Raw genomic sequence first — 23868 nt, 5'->3', positions numbered from 1 at the left:
ATCTCCGGATACTCTCAAAAAACTGTGAGTACAAACACCTTGTTGATGGTATAATTCGTGATAGAATCATAGATGGGGTTGTAAGCAATGATGTACGAAGGAGACTGTTACGTGAAGACAATCTAACTTTGCAGAAGTCTATAGATATTTGTAGAGCAGCAGAGTGCACACAGCAACAAATGAAAACAATGACAGGGGATCATGTTGTGAACTCGATTTCCAACAAACCACACAAGATGAGAACACATAAATCAAAAGCAAGACAGGTTGCTAACAAATAGCAGTGTGGGCAGCAGTGTGGAGTAGTGGTTAGGGCTCTGGACTCTTGACCGGAGGGTTGTGGGTTCAATCCCCAGTGGGGGACACTGCTGTTGTACCCTTGAGCAAGGTACTTTACCTAGATTGCTCCAGTAAAAACCCAACTGTATAAATGGGTAATTGTATGTAAAAATAATGTGATATCTGTATAATGTGAAATAATGTATAATGTGATATCTTGTAACAATTGTAAGTCGCCCTGGATAAGGGTGTCTGCTAAGAAATAAATAATAATAATAATAATAATAAAATACAACAAAGGCATATCTGCCTGTAACTACTGTGGATACGAACATGAAAGGGGGCAATGTCCTGCTTATGGAAAGATGTGTAAAAAATGCAATCGGAAAAATCACTTTGCAAAGGCCTGCAAGTGCGACACTGATGAAGAAAGCGCCGCGTTCTTTATAGGAGCAGTGACTTCAAATTCAAAATAGATACAGGGGCACAGGATAAATATAATTCCTGAAGAACTAGTTAACAGGATTAAGAAAAAATACGCCCGTTACAATGATTAGCACAAAGAGCCGACTATCTACGTATGGGGGAAACAAACTGCCAGTCAAAGGGAAATGCATGCTACCCTGCAGGCACAAGAACAGCACGCATATGTGTGAGTTCTACGTAGCTGATGTTAGCTCAGAACCGATCTTAGGACTGAAGGACTGTGTAAATATGGAGCTTGTAAAGCTTATAATGAGCATTGAAGATGCAGACCAGGAAGACAGTGTCATTAAAAATTACAGTGATGTGTTCAAAGGCATTGACTGCCTCAGTGAACCATACCACATACAGATAAAAACAGATGTAATGCCAGTTGTGCATGCACCCAGGAAGATACCAATAACTTTAACAGACAAGCTGAAGAGTGAGCTCGAGAGAATGGAGGAACTAGAAGTGATTGCGAAAGTAGACAAGCCAACAGAATGGGTCAATTCTATGGTAATTGTGGAGAAGACAAACGGAAGTCTCAGAGTGTGTCTTGACACCAGAGAGTTGAATGCAGCCATATGCAGACAGCATTTTCAAATTCCCACTGTAGACAAGCTAACAAGCAAACTTGCAGGATCTACATGGTTCAGCACACTGGACGCCAGCTGTGGCTACTGGCAAATACCACTCACGGAAGAGTCATCATATCTCGCCACATTCAACACTCCATTTGGGAGGTATAGGTACTTAAGACTTCCTTTTGGAATAAACAGCGCACAAGAAGTATTTCACAAGCGCATTAGCCAGCTGTTTGAAGACCTAGAAGGAGTTGTAACCTACATTGATGATATCCTAATTTTTGGGAAAGATCAAAAGGAGCATGACTTCAGACTCAGACAGGCACTAGAGAGAGCTAGACAGATGAACTTAAAGTTTAATGCTGTGAAAAGCAAAATAAGAATCAAAGAGGTCAAGTACCTGGGCCACACATTCAATCAGCAAGGAGTGAAGCCAGATCCAAGCAAGGTACAAGCCATTGCAGAGATGGAACCACCAAAGGATAGGAAAGAGCTTGACAGATTTCTTGGAATGGTTACTTACCTGGGAAAGTTCATTCCGCACCTATCCAACTTAACAGACCCACTCAGAGAACTTCAGAAGGACACTGCATGGCACTGGGAGAAAACTCATGAAGACGCAGTGAAGAACATAAAGAAAACACTAATCGACAAAGCTGAAACATCACTGAAATACTATGATGTGTCACAGCCAGTGAAAATATCAGTGGATGCCTCCAAATCAGGATTAGGAGCAGTATTGATGCAGAATAATTTGGCTGTAGCTTATGCATCAAAAGCACTAAGAAAAGCACAGACTAATTATGCCCAGATAGAGAAGGAAACACTTGCCATAGTATTTGGGTGCCAAAGATTCCACCAGTTTATTTATGGCAAGGAAACTGAAATAGAAACAGACCACAAACCACTTGTGTCTATCTTCAAGAAACCACTAAGCAGTACTACACCCAGAATACAAAGACTATTGTTGAAACTACAACCATATCAGCTGACCGTGACACACAAATCTGGGAAAGAGATGTATGTGGCAGACACACTCTCCAGAGCATTTCTAAATGAAGATGATCATGACACAGATGACAAACTGGAGGAAGAACTCACAGCACAAATACATATGGTACTAACCAACATCCCTGTAAGTGAACAGAAACTAGAGGAAATCAAGTCAGAAACAGAGAAGGACAACACTTTGATTTCACTCGGAACAATCATTCAGAATGGATGGCCTAATAACAAGGGAGAGGCGCCAATGGATGTACAGGACTACTCACAGAGATGAGCTCAGCGAGACTGATGGATTGCTGATGAAGAATGACAAGTTGATAATACCAGCTTCAATGAGACAGGAGATGCTAAAACGAATTCACCTGGGACACTTGGGAATTGAGAAGTGTAAGCTGAGGGCTCGGGAAGTAATGTTCTGGACGGGAATGTCAGGTGACATTGAGGATACTGTGTCCAGATGTGATATTTGCTTACAACACAGGAACTCACAGCAGAAGGAAACATTAGTGCCCCATGAGATCCCAGAAAGGCCGTGGCAAATCCTGGGGACAGACCTATTCTCATGGCATGGAAGTGACTATCTGTTAATTGTGGATTACTACTCAAGGTACTTTGAGACAGCTCAACTGCCAGACACAAAGAGTCAGACTATAATCGCCCACACAAAATCTATTCTAGGACGACATGGGATTCCAGAAGAAATAAAGTCTGACAATGGGCCACAATTCACAAGTGCGGAATACAAGAAATTCGTGAAAGAATGGGTATTCAAACACATAACTGTCTCACAGCGTAATCCGCAAGCTAATGGTTTAGCAGAGAAAACTGTACAGACTGTGAAACGACTATTAGACAAAGCCAGAATGGATGGGAGTGATCCGTACCTCAGCATTCTAGAGTATCGCAACACTCCCATTGGAGAATGTGGATCCCCAGCACAAATGTTGATGAATAGAAGGCTTCGATCTAAACTACCATGCTCTAAAAAACTACTAATACCTACTATGCACAAAACATCAGCTGAAATCAAGCAGAAATTTTTCTATGATAAACATGGGAAGGATCTACCGGCTCTCAACAGAGGTGATTCCGTTCGAGTTCAAAGCTACATGGATGGGAAATGGAATCGGGCTGTTGTGAAGGACTTGGCACAAACACCTCGATCATACCTTGTTGAGACACCGGACGGTCAAGTTCTGAGACGCAACCGCAGACACTTGATGATGACCAGAGAAGCAGCACAGGGGGAGACTGCTGACAGCTGGAATCCTGAGAGTGAGTGGCAAGAAAAATCCACAACACCCTCTGAGACTGCTTCAACACACAAAGGCACAACGCAGCCTGGAACTGAGCAAATTCAGTCTGAAGGGCAGACTAAGGTATCAGAAACAATCCGCACATCAAGTGGACGAGAAATCCGGAGACCAGAGAGATACCAAGATTGAAAAAAAAAAAAAAAGTAATTGCAGATAGGAAACAGGTGCAAATGCAGAGGCAGAATAATCCTCTCACCTGTAGGAGTTTTGGAAGTCCACCCAAGCTCTTTAGATAGTTAGACATAGTTTTAATAAACATATTTTGACATTAAAATACAGTAATTGGATGGCCAGAGACTTATTGAAAATGTTTGTTATTTTATTTCACTTTTAGAGGGGAGATGTAATGATAAGTATGACTGCGTGAGTTTATGAGACTGCCATCTGGTGGACAGGGGAGGAGAATAAAGAACGAGTTGATTGAACAGCTGGAAGTCTGTGTCACGTCTCTGATTTGGATAACAAATATTACAGTACCTACAGTAATAATAATAATCAAAAAACCCATCACGATTTTCCAATACTTACTTTTAAATACAGGTAACAATACCCACCCACCACCGTTTTACAGTTATATACACTATATACTAGAAAACAAAAACAAAAAAAAACAGTGACAAATGTGGTCACTATACTCTCTCAAATCATTAAAAGATGGTTATCTATAGCTAAATTGTATCATGCACCGTCTATGTTATGAGCACATGTGATCGAGTATTAATTTTTATACAATAACAAACGAATATAAAAAGAAAACTCGAAAAAAAAACTCGAACTTGCCTTAATTCAGGTCTATCTGCCATCTGTAACGTGAGCGATGCACCAGGAGAATTGTGGGTCCACAGTTTCCATGGCAACCCTGGTAAACGAATACGGTCTTCATGTTAATGATCCGCAAGCAGAATACCAGTGCAGAATACCATGTGCATGATCATAATCAGCAAGCAGAATACCATGTGCATGATCATGATCAGCAAGCAGAATACCATGTGCATGATCATGATCAGCAAGCAGAATACCATGTGCATGATCATAATCAGCAAGCAGAATACCATGTGCATGATCATGATCATGATCAGCAAGCAGAATACCTTTGCAGAAGTGCGTCGTAATTTTGGCAATGATCACCCTCCATATCGGAGTCAAGCGGCTGCCAGCCAACACTGTACTTTTACAAAAACCCGCCCAAAAGAAGGAGATTGGGACGTCACAGTCACCTGTTTCTACAGTCACTGGTGTTGTTCCCCACTGTAAACAAATAGCAGCTACACTATTTGCAATTGTAGTTTTTTGAAATTGTGTTTTTGTGGTTAATTACTAAACATTCACCTGGAATACTAATCAATCAATCATTACCTTTAAGCGGGTAATGTATTATTATATTTACGGTTGCTGTTTTTCGGTGTTTCCCCCCGACTTCTCCTTTAAGAATTCAATTGGTCCCTGTTTAGACACTTTCTCGATTACAATATCGTCATTAAAATATGTTTTAAAAAATGTACCATAGCTTATTTTGCCCAGTAATCTGTCCAGTAATATAAATATAAAGGCCGGCTCATGTGGCAGCTGCCCTGTGCTTGGTAGCAGATTTAGTGCAATGGCACACAAGCACTAAAGTACGTTTTGTAGGCTGCCAGTAGTCGCTTTGGGATTTACTGCGCACCCCATGCTCGGGTCACAAGGTGCTCGTGCGCAATGCCTTGTCACCTCCGCGCCTGCAGGGGTCTGTTTTTCTGTTCGCGTGCTGCATTCTGGAACCGCTCTACTTCCTGCCTTCGGGGTTCTTTTGTGGTTGTCTTTCAGTGATTCAGTCGCCATTTTCTTCAGTCGTCCGAGGGAGAGGAGGTTAGTGTTGAGGTGAAGCTTTTAACGCCGTTGCTTTTCACTCGAAATATTCGGATAGTTTGGTTGTGTGTAACAGAGGTAAACAATTTAACAAGACGTGAGTATTAAAGGGGACGGGGAAATACATTATTTGTTTCGTTTACTTTGAATGTGAAAAATATGCGCGGCTCGCAATGCCAACAATGCGTAGTTAAAATTCCTAATTTAATTTCACTTGGTTTTGAGTACACACAATGTATATGTTTGCGATGATGGAAGGTCCCTCACAATGTAAAATAATTATTTGTATTAATTAATGCCAAACAGATGCCCATAATTGGGTCAAACGCATATCTCGACTATGATAGTCGTGTGTTTTTTCGACGTAATTATATATATATAAATTACACACACATTTACCAACGAGTTAAGCACATAATTTAGAATAATTCGCTTTTAATTCTATGCTCAATTGATTAACTCATGCAGGATGTGGGGTGCAGTGCATGGTTAACTTGTCTGGTAATGCACCTTGGTAAATGTAAATATTTGATTGGGTGAAGGTAATCGAGGGAGGGGTGTTAACGCCTTTATGTAAGTGGGGTTGGCTGGATAAGAAGGGCGGCCATCCGTGTTCTTGGTCTGTTAGTTAGCGGACGCCGTGCTTTTGTCTACAGTCAGGCCTTGGTGCTGTCGAATTTAAACCACTGTAAGGAGGCTCTCAGAATTCAATTGATTTCTAGATTCCTGCTTGTGTTTTCCACAGTGAAGCAATTGAAAATGAGCGGGTGTCGAGTGTTCATCGGTCGGCTGAGCCCCCACGCCAGAGAGAGGGACGTGGAGAAGTTTTTCAAAGGATTTGGGCACATTCGGGAGATCAATCTAAAAAACGGCTTTGGCTTTGTGGTAAGTGTCTTTACCTTAGTCTGTGCTTTGCTATTGAAATTTCGAACTGCATATACACATTTTACACCAGAGAGAACGTGTTAAATCAGTTGCGTTTGCTGTATGTTTAGCTGCGTGCATTGACAAGTTATTAGTTTAAGTAGAACAAAGGGTAATACAGTAGCTTTGTAATAAGGAAACCTTAGCTATGGCTTTTGTAACGGGACACTACCCAAGATTTGGTCATGATGTGCTTGCTGCTAAGCTTTCCCATTCTCCAAAACACCCGAGGCCGGTTTTTCAAAATGTTGGTAATGGGATTTCGACGTTTGATCTGGATATATTGTGCAATTGGGTTTTTCAAAACATCGAAATGCGGTCGGGATTACTGTGATCCGGATTTCGTTTTGGTAATCCGATTTTATTTTTAATCACGATTAAATGTTGCAATTGTTTTTTTCAGAATTTAAGAGATCAGATTATTGATCCAGAATACCAGGATTATTGTGGTCCTACTGCAGAGGTGGATTTAGCTTTTAAATGATCATAGAACATCGATATTTTGTTTGAATTGTCATAACAAACACACAGTGTGCAAATAGATTTATAATATTTACATATTCAAGTGTTGTATCCATGCAAACAAAAAAGGAAAACACATATTTAGTGGTATAGCATTAATAAAGCATACACATGCGCCTCCTTAAAGCACTTCTGAGATGCTGGACTCCCGACTGAGGAGGAAGACCAAGATATCTAAACGCATCCTTTTTTCAAGTTTTATTTTTATTCAATTTAGGTTTAGTTTAATTTCTGTTAAGTAGGCATAAATAAAAGAACCATTATTTGCATGCTAGATTTTGTTAAAATATAACAAAATAAAGTTGTGTAGTCATTATTACCACAATCATTTTTTTGTTTAATTAGGTTATATAAGGCCTCAAAAAAAGACTATTAAACTTGCTTATTTAAAAACTGGGTTTTGCAATTGTGATTATTTGTTGTCTGGGTAAATGTAATCCAGCAGTGACATTTTCTAAAAAAACGGATCAAAATAATCCAGTTAAGTCATCTCTAACAAAATCTGAATCACTTGGATCCAGATAAAGTTTTGAAAAACCACCCCCTGGAGCACACTTTGTGCATTCAAAGATATACATAGATGTTGCAAACCTATGTACAGCACATGCCCAGCAACTTTTTTTCCCCCACTGCATTTCCATTGTTAAAATGATTCCCAATTGCTTGTTATACAGGAGTTTGATGACCACAGAGATGCTGATGATGCAGTCTATGAACTGAATGGGAAGGAACTGTGCAGTGAAAGGTAATACATAGTTTTGTAAGCCTAAGGTAAGGTAGCTATGAAGCCCCACAGGCCCGACTTTTTTTTAACTAATATATAGTATAAATATATTTGGGATCGGATGTGTTCCGGTCAAAAATGCCATTCACAGTCTTTCCAGGACTCGTTGGTATCATTCAGCAGGAACGTCACAGTGCGTTTCTCTTCCAATTAAAGTAACAGTAGCATAATGTTGCATAAATAACCACATCTTTTTTTGCTGTATTCAGAATAAAATTATACCTATCGTATAACAACCTAAATATTCATCTGTTTAATTCTAACTAATTTATGAAAATCTGAATAGGGCAAATATTGTAACCTGGGCAAAACAATAGAAAATACTTTACAATAGCATAACACTATTACCAATTACAACTATCCATTAAGTACTGATCTCAAGTTACTTTGTTTATTCAATAAGCTGTAAGTAATTCAAAACAAGGAACACACCTGGTTGTACGTTTTAATGGTCAGTGCAAATGTTGACCATTCACTATCAACTGTAGATGTTTTACATTGAGAACTGCAGTCCGGAGTTAAAAAATAACTCCCAAGTATCTTGCTTTTTCTTATTTGTCACTTCATTGTTCTGCTTAACATTTAGTGTGTCCTTATATTCATCATAATGTTTAACCCTTTGCGGTCCATTTATTAATCGCGCGTCAGGCACGCCAGGTCTAATTAATTTTCACACGCGCAGTTAATTTTATACGCGCTGTTTAAAAGTGTTTTTTTTCACAGTCAAACGGGTTTATATGGCCCTGCATATCAACAAAGCACACACTAGGCATCTCCAGCCCCTCCCCAGCCTTTTGTTTGCTATAGCGTTCAGCTGTGTAAGAAATAAATAATAATAATAATAATAGTCGTACATACCGATCGATCATCTCCAGATCACTCGTTTTATCACCAAACTCCTCAATAATGCGATCCAAGTCATTATTTTATTACTATAACATCTGAAAAAAGCTCTGCAAATGTCCATGATAGTCTCAGTGCGCTGACGCACTTAGCCAGCTTGTTTATTATGGACGCCCATTATCTGATACCTGATACCATGTATGACTATTCATGAAATACGCCTTTTTTTTTTTTTTTTTTTTCTTCGACTTGTCTCGGCTCCTGTCGCTACCACTCGGCAATTGAATGGTTTTCTCGGCTTTTTCCGGAGAAAAAACGACTAAACACCCGTTTATTGCGTTGCTATAATGATGTCGGACCCAGTCCGACAAAGGACCTGTGAGGAATAATTGCAATGTCGGACCCAGTCCGACAATGGACCGCAAAGGGTTAATCATCTTTTTAATTTCAATGTTACCCGAGTTTGGCTTCCTTCTTTTAGCACTTGCTATATACATTTTTTTTTTTTCAGTTCACACATTTTTGTGTGCACTCAAATACGTAATCTGCTATTCAAACTTTATTTTTTATTTTTGTGTATTTGACGACTGACCCATTCCTAAAGGATTATTATAATTCAGTTTTAGCATTGCTGTGACCATATGGTAACAGCTTGGTTGCGGGTTTGGTTATGAAAAAATTAGTATCATTTGTACACAGTTTCAAATCTTAGTATTTTCATTTTCTGATCAGCACACAGATGTGTGCTTGTTAAATGGCTGAAGTAACGTATATTGAAAGGCTTTGCTTAGCAACTTTTCTTTTTGAGAGATGTGGGCTGTCTTGCATTATCCTATGCAGTTAGAAACGTAGTGAAAACTTAAATCTATTAGGCCAGATAAAATTGATCCTGGCCAGCAAAAACACTAGCTCAGTGGCCGAAGGGGCCGCTATTAAATCTAAACGTAGAGCCCTGTCAGTACTAAGGGGATCTTTTTTTTTTTTTAAACTGTTGGTGAATTGAGTAAATGTACTGCCATATATCTCAATGTGTAGTCTTTGCTTTTATATTTAGTTTGTTTTCATTAATAGCAGAGATTTACTCAACATGTTACTTTGACGATAACCCTAAGTTACACTAATCTCTTCACAGCCAATACATTGATATGTTGACTATGATGAGACTAACTCTTGTTTGGTTTCTACGCAGGGTCACAATAGAGCATGCCCGGTCTCCCAGAGGGAGAGGAGGTGGAGGAGCAGGAGGTGGAGGTGGTGGAAGGTTCTCTCCGCGGTTCAGCAGCTATCGTCAGACTCGTGGCTCAATGTAAGATATTATACTTAAATGTACCTGGCTTTTCTGTAAAATTGTAACTAAAGCAAAGCTGGGGAAAAATGCATAAAGACCAGTCTTATTTATCTTAACAAACATTGAAATGCATTTTGACAATTAAACATGCATGCTTTTGTAGCAGCCTTAAGTGTATACTTTGTCTTGCAGGTATGGTCCTCCTGTGCGCACAGAGCACAGAATCATCGTTGAGAACCTCTCGTCCCGGATAAGTTGGCAGGTTAGAGCACTGATCTAAGTTTAATTTAATCTTCCAGCTGAACTTGTCCTGTTTCTGATTTTTGGCATGAAACCGTCATCCCATTGATAAAAATCATGTTTAAAAACAGAACACCTCCTTGAGAAATAAAACTAACTAAATTCTATAAACCCTGTTGGAATCAGCAATATGCAGGCACACCCTCGCCAAGCCGTGAAAGGGTATGTATTGCTCCTTGTTGGTGCTCTCCTGGATTCATTACCCAGACTTCATCAGATTGATCAGAGTTCTGTCTAACAATTAAATCCACTTGTCAATTTGTACTCTCTACCCCCCTTACCTCAAAGTTTTATACGTGGGATGCTGGTTGATTTGAATGAGTGAAGCTTCAGTATATATGCAATACTTTATTTTTTACTACAGCTTTTTTTGTTAAGCAGTTTTGTAGATATAAATAATACATTTTATTTCTAAGCTTCTAACCAAGTACATCTTAAACCTTTTTTTTAACAGCTGCTCTTATCTGGTCTCTCCTGAGGGGCGTTGCATTCCCTCCCTCCCTTATGAGACAAGGGGGAGGGGGGGGTCTATTGTGATTAGCGCCCTCTGCTGCTGTTGTCCTGAATAGTGTCCATTTGGTGCCTCTCCCTACACACAGTTGCCGTGGTCTATATCTTGGCTGGGGCCCCGTAGCGGGTGAAAGTGGTCTAGCGCAGGTCAGCCTTAGGAGGTCCATAGCTGCAATCCTGAGGGTCTGTGGTCTGGCTTCCCTGGCTGCAATTTTCCCCCCCCCCGTTTTGGTTCTTTTTCTGTTGCTGGCGGAAGGGGGTGTTAACGGTTGAAGCCTCCTTTCTCTGGTGGTTCCTTTCTTGTGGAAGTTGGATTCCGAAACCCAAAGCCACATCCCTTTCTCAAAGGCTATACAAGGCTTGGTCTGGTTGCTATTTGGACAAGTGGCTCTTTGCTTAAGGTCCGCCCTGGGTTCTGAATGGTAAGTAGCGCAATAGCTAATGTGATTGGGGTGGGAGGAGGGCTTTCTCTCGGTAGATACGAGTTGAATATACTTGAATTTGAGAGGATGGAGGAAAGGGATATTTGGCTGCAGTGTTATCAGGATTTCAGGCATCCACTGCTTGAACAGTTGGAACTAGCAGTTGTGCTGTGGAGCTTGATTCTGCTGTTTAGTAATCAGCTCAAGCATCTGGTTCCCATTATGATTTGCTGTTCAGCTACATGGACAGCTCAGTTGATAAGGCACCATGGTAAGCAATCGCAATACATTTTTTTCAGACATGCGTTAGACCTAAAGGCAGTCCTATTCATGCTACATGTCTAGGTTATCCTCAGTTGATGGCTTAGTTGCGATACCCCAAAACACACTTGTTGCACAGTGTGTTGGCTCATTCACTGTCGTTCGGACACCTTTAATCTCGGAAGCCACGTTTTTTTTGGTGATGCTATCGTATGCTATTCCACAGTGTCCTAAACTAATGGTATTGACACCTGTAGTTTTGATTAGGTCTCTTGCCTGCAGTAAACCCTTTTGCATGCTCAAGACTGAATGCTCCCTGCTGGTAGGGGTGTCCCAACGAGACCATGTCTCTGCTTTGCATCCCATTGGAGACCTCTGACATTTAACAGTTTTTATTCTAGACTTAAGTTAGTTACTTGCTGTCCTGGACTGCTAATAATACGAAGTGGGTAATCCCCACCCATCCATTCCTGCTGGTTTTGCTTTTTATTCTTGTTAGTATATGCCTGAAATGATGCCTAAGCAATGTGCTGTAGCCTTATGCAAGTAGTGGTTGGATACACAAATGCACCTCAGAACTGGAAAGGATTTACCTCACTCAAAATATTCATCAGACGGCCATGGGTTTGGATCTAGCCTCTGCCCGTTTTAAGGTGGGGTTCAAAGCCCCCCCCCCTCCCCTAAATGTGGTTTCCAGATAATGCACAACTGGGCATTCAGTCTGAGTGGCTGATCCTTGACTCTGCTGTTGATGTCCATTTAATGCAGTACAGGCTGTGGAGGGGGTTGAAGTTTTATCCTTAAATCTCCATTGTCCCTTACATTTGTTGGTTTTGGAACAAGTGGTGTTGGGTTTTGGAGCAAATTGCTCTTAAGCAAGTGATGCTGGTGTTATGCTGGACTGCTCATTTTAATTATATATATAAATAGCCTCCGACACATCTTGTGTGGTCATTCTTATGTGTTTTTAGAGCTCTAATGTACATTCTAAAGTTGTAACCTTCAAATAAGAGGTTTGTCTTGCTGATGTGTGTTTTTGTAACATCGTGTTTTCTTATTTACAACGCAGGATCTGAAGGATATGATGAGGAAGGTTGGTGAAGTCACATTTGTGGATGCACACAGGTCCAACAAGAATGAAGGGTAAGTTCCTGTAAAAAACCAGGCCACAATGTATTACATACCAGAACTGGTTTCAGCTAGTGCTGCTACGATGACTGTAAACTAGTCTACTTCACCAGTAATCAACAAAGATTTTAATTGATTATTCTCCATCTTAACCATTCAGTATTAGTAAGTTTATTGCCTGTATTTTACCTTCATTTGTTTAATCATCATTTGTGCTTGACACTTATTTCAGAGGGTTACTGAACACATTATATACACATTACATTCCCATGGGTTCTGTGCCATCCGCTTTATTTTCTCTTTGTACGCAGGAGGTAATGGAAATAGGGAATGAAGGGGTTCTGCTGTACTAACGCCAGTAAAGCCTGTAGGTCTCCCTGTAATCCCTCTCTGATATGTGTGTTTCTGTGTTTCCAGAGTGGTGGAATTTGCTTCACACAGCGATATGAAGAACGCCATTGATAAACTAGATGGAACTGAGCTTAACGGACGCAAACTCAAACTGACTGAAGAACGCAAGAGGAAGTAAGTATATACATGTTTTGTAAAAAGGGTAGAGTGCCAAGTGTACTATACTTGGTTTACTGTTACTCTAACAGTATCTAACTTAAGTGCTCAAAGTAGACAAACTTTATGGCTTTTGTTGCACACTTCCAGCTTTTACATTTATGGATACAGCAGACATCACTTTGGTCATCTGTTTTAAAAGCAAGTTGAATCTTGTATATTTATAACTAAAATTAACTCAATGTGTGGCTCTAATGTAAATGTGTTTGTTTTAATAGCAGTAGCCGCTCCCGCTCCAGGAGCTACACCAGGTCTCGCAGTCGTTCCCGATCCAGGAGCCGTTCCAAATCCCCAAGCAGGAGCCGAAGCAGGAAACACAGTCGTACCAGGTCCCGCTCACTCAGCCGCAGCCCAGAGAGGAAGCCCCTTCCCCGGGCAGCCCCGCGCTCCCCCTCCCACTCCCCTTCTCGCTCCAAGTCTCGATCCCACTCCCGATCCCCTCCAGTGCAGAAGAGGCTGTCCAGATCCAGGTCCCCCTCGGCTGAGAGCCAGCACTGAGAACCGTCTCCCTGCCTGCACCAGCTGTATCTGTAGATCTAGTTACAGCTCTCGCATCTGGTTAGAATTGCAGTCCTCTGTCTGTTAAAGCAGCTGCTGGTGGTGTGATTTATTGTAGGTTGCGTAATAGAAACTCATAGGAGATGCTCTTTTTACACATTGGGCATAATTTTTTTTTTAATAATTTCAAAAATGCAGTGTTATCCATCTAATGTTTGGATCCTCCCCAACCTCTAACATCTCGGCAGCCTGTCTTGGATGGCGACAGTCAATTCATTAAAAAAAATGAACAAATAATAAATTCTGCTCCTTCATACTTTTAATTGTCCTGCAATTTAATTTCATACATAGATGCTTGCTAAGGTACGTGATGTCCCTAGGTGGACCTGTTTGTATGCAAAGCGCAAGATGTTTTCATTTTTCCATTACTTATTATTTTGTGATAGGTATTGGTGTTCTAACTAGTGGGCATCAATTTTTCCAGGTGGTGTTTATGGTTTTCTTGCTACACCAAAAATCCAAACAAAACACCTGAAATGTATTTGCATTTTTTTTTGTTTTTGTTTTGCAATGCAGTCTTGTAACCTGAATGAGCCAAGAGATGACCTCTTCCATTTCAAATTATACAGACAGGAAGCCTAAACCTAGGCAGTGACACGACGCTGTGATTTTATTCAGGGTTATACTATTACCTTGAACTCCTTTATTCCGCTTAAAGGGGTGGACAGTAACCCATAAGCAGTAAATAGGTGTCTTTTGTTTTGTTTCCCCCCCCCCCCCCAAAGTGACAATTCTTTTAGTAATGTCATGCTGTGTGTAACAGGGAATGTACTATAGGGGCCTAGTGGGGAGGGAGAGGGCAGGTTCAATTGGGAATGTTTATACTCAAGTTTTATAAAAAAAAATCTCCAAAATCCTGACATGTAGAATATATTGCTCTGGCTTTTGTTGTAATTTTGTGCTGAAGGGAATTAAAGTTATATGGACCAATTGGTATTTCTTGTGTGTCCTTTTTTTTTTTTAATTGGAAAGAGCTCTTAACTTTTTGTGTTTTATATGAAAGAACGTTTTCAAGGTACTGCATATTTTACAAGTGCTGCTATTTCTTGCATTCTCCTGCTACCTGTTGGCACTAGTCCATACACATTAAATACATTGTGCCTTATGGCTGTGCATTACAACTTGTATGTCCATGTGAAGTGTTAACTGGGCTCCTGCACTAACATCAATGGAAACCTAAAGCAACAACATCACATACAGATTGTACCTGTCATAGTAGGTCAGTTGTAAATGTAGAGATCTTGATAGTAGGGTACTTGGTGAGGAGGTTCATTTGAATGAATCACTATGTTTTAAATTAGCTGTGGTTCTGTTTTAGTGATAGACGTGCTCAAATTTGTTGGTACCCCTCCACAAAAAACAAAGAATGCACAATTTTCTCTGAAATAACTTGAAACTGACAAAAGTAATTGGCATCCACCATTGTTTATTCCATATTTAATAGAAATCACTTTGCTTTTGATTTTTTATTCAACATAATATTGTAAATAAGAAAACAAATGAAAATGGCATGGACAAAAATGATGGGACCGCTAACCTAATATTTTGTTGCACAACCTTTAGAGGCAATCGCTGCAATCAAACGTTTTCTGTAGCTCTCAAGGAGACTTCTGCACCTGTTAACAGGTAGTTTGGCCCACTCTTCCTGAGCAAACTGCTCCAGCTGTCTCAGGTTTGATGGGTGCCTTCTCCAGACTGCAAGTTTCAGCTCTTTCCATAGATGTTTGATAGGATTCAGATCAGGACTCATAGAAGGCCACTTCAGAATAGTCAAATGTTTTGTTCTTATCCATTCTTGGGTGCTTTTAGTTGTGTGTTTTGGGTCATTATCCTGTTGGAGGACCCATGACCTGCGACTGAGACAGAGCTTTCTGACACTGGGCAGTATGTTTTGCTCCAGAATGCCTTGAAAGTCTTAAGATTTCATTGTGCCCTGCACAGATTCAAGGCACCCTGTGCCAGGCGCAGCAAAGCAGCCCCAAAACATAACCGAGCCTCCTCCATGTTTCACTGTAGGTATGGTGTAATTTTCTTTGAAAGCTTCATTTTTTCGTCTGTGAACATAGAGCTGATGTGACTTGCCAAAAAGCTCCTGTTTTGACTCATCTGTCCAAAGGACATTCTCCCAGAAGGATTGTGGCTTGTCAATATGCATTTTAGCAAATTCCAGTCTGGCTTTATGTTTTTCTTTCAAAAGTGGAGTCCTCCTGGGTCTTCTTCCATGGAGCCCACTTTCGCTCAAAAAGCGACGGATGGTGCGATCAGAAACTGACGTACCTTCACCATGGAGTTCAGCTTGTATCTCTTTGGCAGTTATCCTTTGTTCTTTTTCTACCATTCGCACTATCCTTCTGTTCAATCTGGGGTCGATTTTCCTCTTGCGGCCGCGCCCAGGGAGGTTGGCTACAGTTCCATGGACCTTAAACTTCTTAATATTTGCAACTGTTGTCACAGGAACATCAAGCTGCTTGGAGATGGTCTTGTAGCCTTTACCTTTACCATGCTTGTCTATTATTTTCTTTCTGATCTCCTCAGACAACTCTCTCCTTTGCTTTCTCTGGTCCATGTTCAGTGTGGTGCACACAATGATACCAAACAGCACAGTGACTACTTTTCTCCATTTAAATAGGCTGAATGACTGATTACAAGATTGGAGACATGTGTGATACTAATTAAAGAAACTAATTAGTTTGAAATATCACTATAATCCAATTATTTATTATCTTTTCTAAGGGGTACCAACAAATGTGTCCAGGCCATTTTAGAATATCTTTGTAGAATAAGCAATAATTCATCTCTTTTCACAGCTTCTTTGCTTTATTCTATGACATACCAAAGGCATGCAAGTATACATGATAAAATAGCTTTTAATTTCATCACTTTTCAGGAGGAATGAAGCATTATTTCAATGAGCTGTAAGGGTACCAACAAATTTGAGCACGTCTGTATAAAAAACTGCAGATCTCTCACCGAAGATCTATAAACCTGATTATTCCACTATTTGTTTTTGGGTGCTCATTGAATAAATACACTGGTTGTGTCTGTCTGTCACACTGCATATTAAAAGCGATAACTACATAATTTTGCACACACAACTTTAATCTTCTAGTCTCCTATAGCCTGTATTGTGTTTGTCTAATTTGATACTTGTGTTTTTATATTAATGTGGACCCTTTCAGGTCTTGTGTGATTTGTATGATTACACCGTGTAACAATTTTTTTTTTTTTTTTTTTGTTCCTGGGTAGTAAGTGTTATTTCCTAATTGCTTATGCCTCAAAAGTATAGAAAATGGCTATTATTCCCCACAAACTTTGCTTTTGTGACCAGGACAGTGATATTTTGAAATGTACCTATTTTCCAGAACATTCCAGATAGATTCAGTGCTGAGTAAACTTGGAGTAACTTCTAAAACTTTCTAGAACTTTCCAGTAATATAAATAGTAGTATAAATACAGGGGCCTTAAGCCCACCAGTTCAGTTTAGTTCCAGCTGCCTAAGTGGATACATATCTGCATTTTTCTGAGATGGCATCAAGAGGCTGCAAGCATCCGGCAGACGCATTTTGCTATGTCTGTGGCCAATTTATCAAGACAAGAGCGAAAAAGTACTCCGTGGAAGCATCTGCTAAGATGTGTGAGGCCTACTAGGCATATTTCGGCATGCCTGTCGGGGATCAAGACAAACCCTGGGCACCTAATTTCACCTGCGTGCACTGCAAAAAAACTCTGGAAGGTAAGATGGACAATTGTTGCTCGGAATTTTGTTATAAAATTTGTTAAAATTTTTAAAATTGTAAAAGTTTTTAATTTTAAAATGTTTTACAATTTTCTATGTTATTGAAAAAATATATCATATATGAAAAATGTTGCATCAAGACCTTGCTGGACGCCTTGAAGTATGATGAGTACGGCTGGGAGGTCTTAGGAGACTTCAAAATGGTGGCATTCCTGATGGGTCTCCAAGGTGGTTTTACCAAGTTTCCCTGCTATCTTTGCCTTTGGGACAGCAGGGACACCAAGGCGCACTACCACAGGCGGGACTGGCCACAGCGGACCGAGTTCTCTGTGGGGAGGAACAACGTCAAGTGGGAGCCACTGGTGGACCCCCAGAAGGTGCTGATGCCACCACTGCACATCAAATTGGGCCTTATGAAACAATTTGTCAGAGCTCTAGATAAGGAGTCGGCAGCCTTCAAGTACCTTCAAGACATCTTCCCTAAGCTGTCTGAGGCAAAGGTCAAAGCCGGTGTCTTCGTCGGACCACAGATAAAGAAGATCCTGGAGTGCAATGAATTCCCCAAGAAACTCACTAGTAAGGAGAAAGCGGCTTGGAACAGCTTTGTTGCAGTGGTTCGGGGCTTCCTGGGCAATCACAAGGCCGAAAACTATGTGGAGCTGGTTGAGACTCTGGTGAAGAACTACGGCACAATGGGCTGTAGGATGTCCCTCAAAGTCCATATCCTTGATGCTCATCTTGATAAATTCAAGGAGAACATAGGAGCGTATTCGGAGGAGCAAGGCGAGTGCTTCCACCAGGATATACTGGACTTTGAACGCCGCTACCAAGGACAGTATAACGAGAACATGATGGGAGACTACATTTGTGGGCTGATTCGTGAAAGTGATTTACAGTATAATCGTAAATCTCGAAAAACTACTCACTTCTAAATCTTTTGTAGTCATTTTTGTATTACTTTAGTATAAATACATGTTAATTTGGATTCATATGTTGTTTTTTTCTGACTTTATGTGAACGAAAAGACACAAATGTGCCCGTTTTCTCATTGGAAATAGGTAAATTTCAAAATATCACTGTCCTGGTCACAAAAGCAAAGTTTGTGGGGAATAATAGCCATTTTCTATACTTTTGAGGCATAAGCAATTAGGAAATAACACTTACTACCCAGGAACAAAAATTGTGTTACATAGTGTTATAAGGAGCCCCTGTGTGTGTGTGCGTGCATGGGTTACTGTCTTTAGTAATGTAACCAAGCGGCTCAATAAATCAACCCTTTGAGAAAACATCAACTACATTGGAGTTAAAAAGCAGTCCAATTTAGATCTGCCACTATTTAACTGATGCATGCTCTTCAAAATAGGTGTTCTACCTAAATATTCCAGCAGGTGGCAGTCTCTGAGCACAGTTACAAGCCTTGAGACGCAGGAGGGCAGTTGGCATATTGAAGCACTGTACCACAGTTGATGCTCCCAGGCAATTTATGAGCATTTGTCTGACATGTTACCAGGTGACTAACTGATCTCTCGCTTTGAGCATATTGTACGCCACTCAAAGGATTCCGGTTATGGCATTCATGCTTACTGTTCTTATGTATATCTGGAAAAGTGCTTATCCAATTATGACATATGACTTGTGATATATGCTATTCTACATACTATACATCAGTCATTTTAATATAGTTTATCATGATTCTAACATCTCCTTTGTTTCACAGTCTAGGTCTTAAATACCACATACAGAATTTACATTTCTTCTACTAATCCGTACATATTGTTGATAGGTCATGCTCATGTCTTTTTTTGTCATACTGAAGACTAGTTTTGAAATTACAGCCGAGGCAGGGGATGCATGTTACTTGTGATTAAATTGTTTATTTCTACTCTTAGAGTTAACGGCTGGCAATATTTAGTCCGACCATTAAAAGAGACCACAGCACTGAGGTCTAACTACTGCATACTGGGTGCTGTACTTAAATATACCAGCAGCAGTCTCTGTATACTTGCCCCACTGTGTTTCACTCTGGCCAGGCAGAGATTAATGCACAGAGCAGTTTCAGTGCTGCTCTGCTTAATGTCTCCAGCAGGGGGCATCAGTATTCATTAAATAATTTTATTGTCTGGATGTAACAAATGCCAGGAATCTTTCCCATAGCTCGGGATCAAAGGTCAAGGAGTGGCGATAGCGAAGTCACTTTTTTTTTTTTTTTTTTTTTAGCGCAGTTGGTTTGAAAGCTATTTCTGTGCTTGACGGCGTCTAATTAGATAGCATTCTTGTTCTGTTGTTTTTTTTACGTGTTATTTATCATGTGTGTCAAAACGTAAAATTAATAAAATAACCCTTTCTTTGATTGGAATGGTATTGTCTGAAATTCTAAGTTAAAGGGGTGATACAGGCTTTTACAATTTCTTACCATTAGCAAGAGCAGCATTATCACCGCCCATTTCTTTTGTTGAATGTTGTATTTATTTTTTATTTCAGGATATACAGGTTTATCCACAACAACACTCGACAGCAACTATATTAAACATAATTGAGATCTTTTATTTAACGCCAAGAAACTACAAAATGGGAACGCAAAAGTCTACGGGAAGCCATAATAGCAGTACAGTATTTCATGTTAGATTTTTGAAATGTCACATTTTTCGATTGTTGTCAGTTTTTTGTTAAGTATATGGAAAACTACAAACTACAAAGCGGAATGTAATTCAATATGTTAACGTAACATCATTCAGCAGGTTTCATTCGACTTTATGAAGCAAAATGAGTTCATTTTACAGGGTGATGCAAAACTTTTGTCCATAGCTGTAGCTAAAATAAAACAACACACTTTTTTTTTTTTTTTTTTTTTATCTTGTGTTTGTGATTTGCCTGACTCGTATATTATGAATCACAAAAGGAAATGCTGGTTTCACAGACTCCTATTAACATTCATGTTGGACTCCCTCATCTAGGGTAAAATGAGGTAGCCCAGATTAGTGTTAAATGGGGTCTGTGAAACCACGTATAACTTTAAATACTGCTGTAAACTTTACAACTTTAAAGATTGTGTTTTAACTTTAAAATGTTGCTCAGGTGTTCAATACTCAGGTGACAAGTGCTCTGTACACAGTATACAAGGATTAGCAATTCTGACAAGCACATTTATTGTAGTTACCTGACTGGTAATGATAGAAACATACTGTCTGAAATTCCTAATTTAACCCTTATATACCACAATCACCAGTCAAGCCAATAGGGTGAACACCCGTCCAATTACCCAGTCTACTATCATCAAATAAAGACAAAGCATGGGACAATCTGAAACAATTTACACGTCCTGCTGCAGTATTATGAAACTCCCCTTCCTTGTGGTTTGCTGATAAGCACAGTGAATGGAATTGCAAATGTGAAGAAAACGACCTTCAAAATACAGATGAGGAATACAAAAACAACACGCTAACATGTCCTCACAACGGCTTCATTCTTAGCATTGAACAATTGCAGGATTAGCAGCATCGCAAATTCATCAAGCTCACAAAAAGCAAGTGTGTGAGGCGACTCGCTGGGTAGATGTAGTGACGTTATTTCCTGGGGGTGGCGGTGAAGGTACTGCAGACCCTGGCTTCAATGCACACTGGAGTTCAACTAAACAGAGAAGCCGAGGATATACAGACATGGGCATAGCGACGTGAATCCGTGGAAATAAACCGCACAGTATCATTGCACTGAGTGCTTATTTAGCACTGAGAGCACAGATAGGAACGGGTGATATTTATATACAACGCATATATTTATATATTAAAGCATATCTATAATTTAACTATCAACGTTTGTGAGTCTAGCTGACTGACCGACCATGGCGGAGAAGACCGGCCGGCTCAGCTTCCCCGGGAGCGGCGCGCTCAACAGACCCGTCCCGATGAACCTGTTCGCTACCTGGGAAATCGACGGCTCGTCTCCAAGCTGCATACCCAGGTGAGCCTTGCTCAGGTTACACGGTCTGCAGTGTCTGCCGCGTTTCGACGTGCGTAGTGCATTTTTTTATGTATCTGCATTTGCAAGAGTTGCAAATACTTTGTTCAGACAGCACAGCGAATTCGCTCAGCCCGTACTTTCCAGTCGGTAGCGGGAGAGCAGGCAGCATTGGATGAATGTACGTGGCCGGAGAAAAAAATAAAACGGGGGTCGTTTCCTTTTGCAGTATGATGTGAAAACGTATACAAGTGTTCTCCGCCAGCAAACTGCGGCGGTTTGGATACTGCTGTCCAGTGAAAAGCACTAACTTTACACCTGCTGACAGCAATGAGTCCAGGTACTGTAAAACATGGTTTCTTAGGAACAGCGTGGGGTTTGCTCAGAGCAGTGCGGTTATTTAAATACATACAGTAACCGGATTGCATTGTTTGATCTTAGGACTTACGCATTACAGTAAATACTGGCATTCCAGCAGTACCGTTGTCATCATTCATTTATGTTTTGATTTCGGAAGTTTGTGTTTTGCATGTAATAAAGCTTGGCACTGCAAAATATGAAACTGAAAATGCGCTTTTGAGTTTCTTTTTAAATCTCAGGTCTGGGTGTATGTGCTGCCAGTGCTGAATGATGTTGTTGTGTTTTGTGAAGTCGTGTAATGCTATAAACCTGCCCCCGTCGTCTCTTGTGAAGTCTGGAGCTAACTTGGAAGTCGAGATGTTTTGTTTTTGAATTTATGATAGTGCTACAGCAGCACTTGCATGCACTGGAGAATGGAAGCAACGCGAAGTCGGACATTTCTGGGCGAGACAAAACCCCGTGCTCCGTTTTATGTATAAACTTGAGACTATAGTGGTTGTTCAGAGTTTCAAGTCGCTTTTATGCACACTGTATTAAGATCTTAACTACAAGGATGGAAACAAGACACAGCAGTTTCCAGGTTTTGCCACCAGCTTGATTAGCCCCAGTGTGCAGGTAACAAGCTCAGGTGTGTCTTACTCAGCACACACTGAAATCAGGAATGGATCAAACTGCAGTGCAATGGGAGTCCTATTTCTATCCATGATCTATACTGGCTGGCTAGAGCAGATGACTCCCTTCAAGGTGTCAGTAAATATAACGCTGTATGTACGCCAAGGGCTCTGTATTTACTTAGACTCCCCATGCGTGACCCTTGCTGCATCCTCTACAAACTTTGGCTCTGTCCCATTGATCCAGATCACAGATATAAATAACACTGCCATTTAAATACAACCGGTCCCTTTGCAGATCAAGATTATTATTCCAAATCCCCAATACCGCATGCAGATTTCTTGGATTTTTGTCTTAAACGTTATTTGTATGCAGGTGTTTATTTAAAAAAATAAATAAAAAAAAATAGACTCTTAAAAAGGATCTTAAAAGCCACCACTGTACAATTGGGGGTACAACACATTGCATGACAAGTCTTTTGCATGTATTTGACAAAAAACATATCTTGCATGGAAATGGAGGGATATAAAGCATTGGTGAGCATGCAAACCAGCAGAACTGGAAGTCTAATATAGATGACCGCTTAACATGAGATCAATGCCTGTGCTGCGACCTGCAGCAGCAACATCATCCTCCTGTGTAATGACACTCAATTATACTGTGAAGAGTCCTCCATGCATGTCAGCTGTGTAATACAGGTCAATAGGATATCAGATCACTCGTTGAGCCACTGAAGCAAATCCCAGGCTGTTGGTTGTGACAGGAATTCCAGCAATCACATACCCAGCCAGCTCCCCAAGAACTCTCTTCACTGGGGGGAGCGGGGGGTAGTTGAAGCTTAAATTGGACACTTGCATTGCAATTTTCAGTGGAGCTGCTTCTTAAACAATCTAATCACTGGTAAGTGCACATGCTTAGTTGAGCATCGTTGAGTTTCCTCTGCACATTCATGCAAGTGCACAGCACTAAATGTGACACAGCTTCAGATGTTCATACAGCTTCTAATCTCTCTCGCTGTCTCTCTCTGGTGTTTTGGGGGTGTCGGTTCTCCCCCGCTTGCTAAATGTTTTGCTATCTCTAAATGCTCATTGTTTCAGCCAGTTCATAACCAGTGTCCATTCCCAGTTCCATTTCCAATGCCCATTCCCTTTTAATCAATTCCAACACGTCGTTCATCAACATTGCAATTAGCCGCATTCTGTTAAAATGAGCTTCTCACAGTGGCAGCACATTACTGAAACAACGTCTCACTGTTAGTTAAATTGCCTTCAAATGAAAGCATGAAGGAACTGGAATTGGAATTGAAAGTCAGGAATTGACCCCAATCCTGGTTCATGCTGTTTTCTACAATTCTGTGATTGTCTTGTTGGATATGGAATGAAACGTGAAATGAAGCTTTACCTCCTGTGATCTTCCCTGGACACAAGCTGATTCATCTTTTAAATATATTAATGCATATTGATGTCCCAGAAGATGTACTGGAGCCCCAGAGGGTACTCATTTGCAATATGCAGAATCACAACAAATGTGTTTGTGCTATGGTGACTGCCAAGGCAACTCAATACCATATAACAAGGCTTTATATAGCGCCTTTCAGGCCAGCAC

At 40.5% G+C, this 23868-nt stretch overlaps 2 protein-coding genes across 6 annotated transcripts in view; both read left to right on the top strand.

Annotated features, from left to right (window-relative positions):
• The first annotated feature begins 5338 nt into the window (after nt 1–5338).
• LOC117419620 (serine/arginine-rich splicing factor 5-like) lies at nt 5339–14537 on the top strand. Of its 4 annotated transcripts, none has more exons than XM_058991289.1 (8): nt 5339–5494; nt 6240–6379; nt 7615–7685; nt 9757–9873; nt 10048–10117; nt 12418–12491; nt 12894–13001; nt 13262–14537. In XM_058991289.1, the coding sequence occupies exons 2-8, from the start codon at nt 6254–6256 to the stop codon at nt 13539–13541; spliced, it is 846 nt and encodes a 281-aa protein (XP_058847272.1). In that variant the 5' UTR covers nt 5339–5494; nt 6240–6253; the 3' UTR covers nt 13542–14537. The 4 variants fall into 4 exon arrangements, with proteins under 4 accessions (XP_058847272.1, XP_058847273.1, XP_058847271.1 ...); XM_058991290.1 differs by having other exon boundaries at nt 5372–5506; XM_058991288.1 differs by having other exon boundaries at nt 5372–5572.
• Nucleotides 14538–20635: 6098 nt separating this feature from the next.
• Nucleotides 20636–23868, top strand: part of LOC117420611 (phosphofurin acidic cluster sorting protein 2-like) — a 78016-nt gene continuing 74783 nt past the window's right edge. For both annotated transcript variants that reach the window (XM_034034105.3, XM_058991280.1), the window contains exon 1: nt 20636–21294. In XM_034034105.3, coding sequence (XP_033889996.1) covers nt 21176–21294 — 119 coding nt within the window. In that variant the 5' untranslated portion in view covers nt 20636–21175. The remainder of the gene's footprint in view (nt 21295–23868) is intronic.

Source organism: Acipenser ruthenus, chromosome 18 (assembly GCF_902713425.1).
Source record: "Acipenser ruthenus chromosome 18, fAciRut3.2 maternal haplotype, whole genome shotgun sequence".
NCBI classification, from domain to species: Eukaryota; Metazoa; Chordata; class Actinopteri; order Acipenseriformes; family Acipenseridae; genus Acipenser; species Acipenser ruthenus.
The sequence above is the reverse complement of the archived record's forward strand: the minus strand, read 5'-3'. Positions and strand labels throughout refer to the sequence as shown.

Bases quoted from the DNA above. Each gene is read 5' to 3' on its own strand.
- LOC117419620 (XM_058991289.1), top strand. From the start codon at position 6,254: ATGAGCGGGTGTCGAGTGTTCATCGGTCGGCTGAGCCCCCACGCCAGA. The intron at 9,874-10,047 runs GTAAGATATTAT...TTTGTCTTGCAG, and splicing joins CGTCAGACTCGTGGCTCAAT to GTATGGTCCTCCTGTGCGCA. The intron at 12,492-12,893 runs GTAAGTTCCTGT...CTGTGTTTCCAG, and splicing joins AGGTCCAACAAGAATGAAGG to AGTGGTGGAATTTGCTTCAC.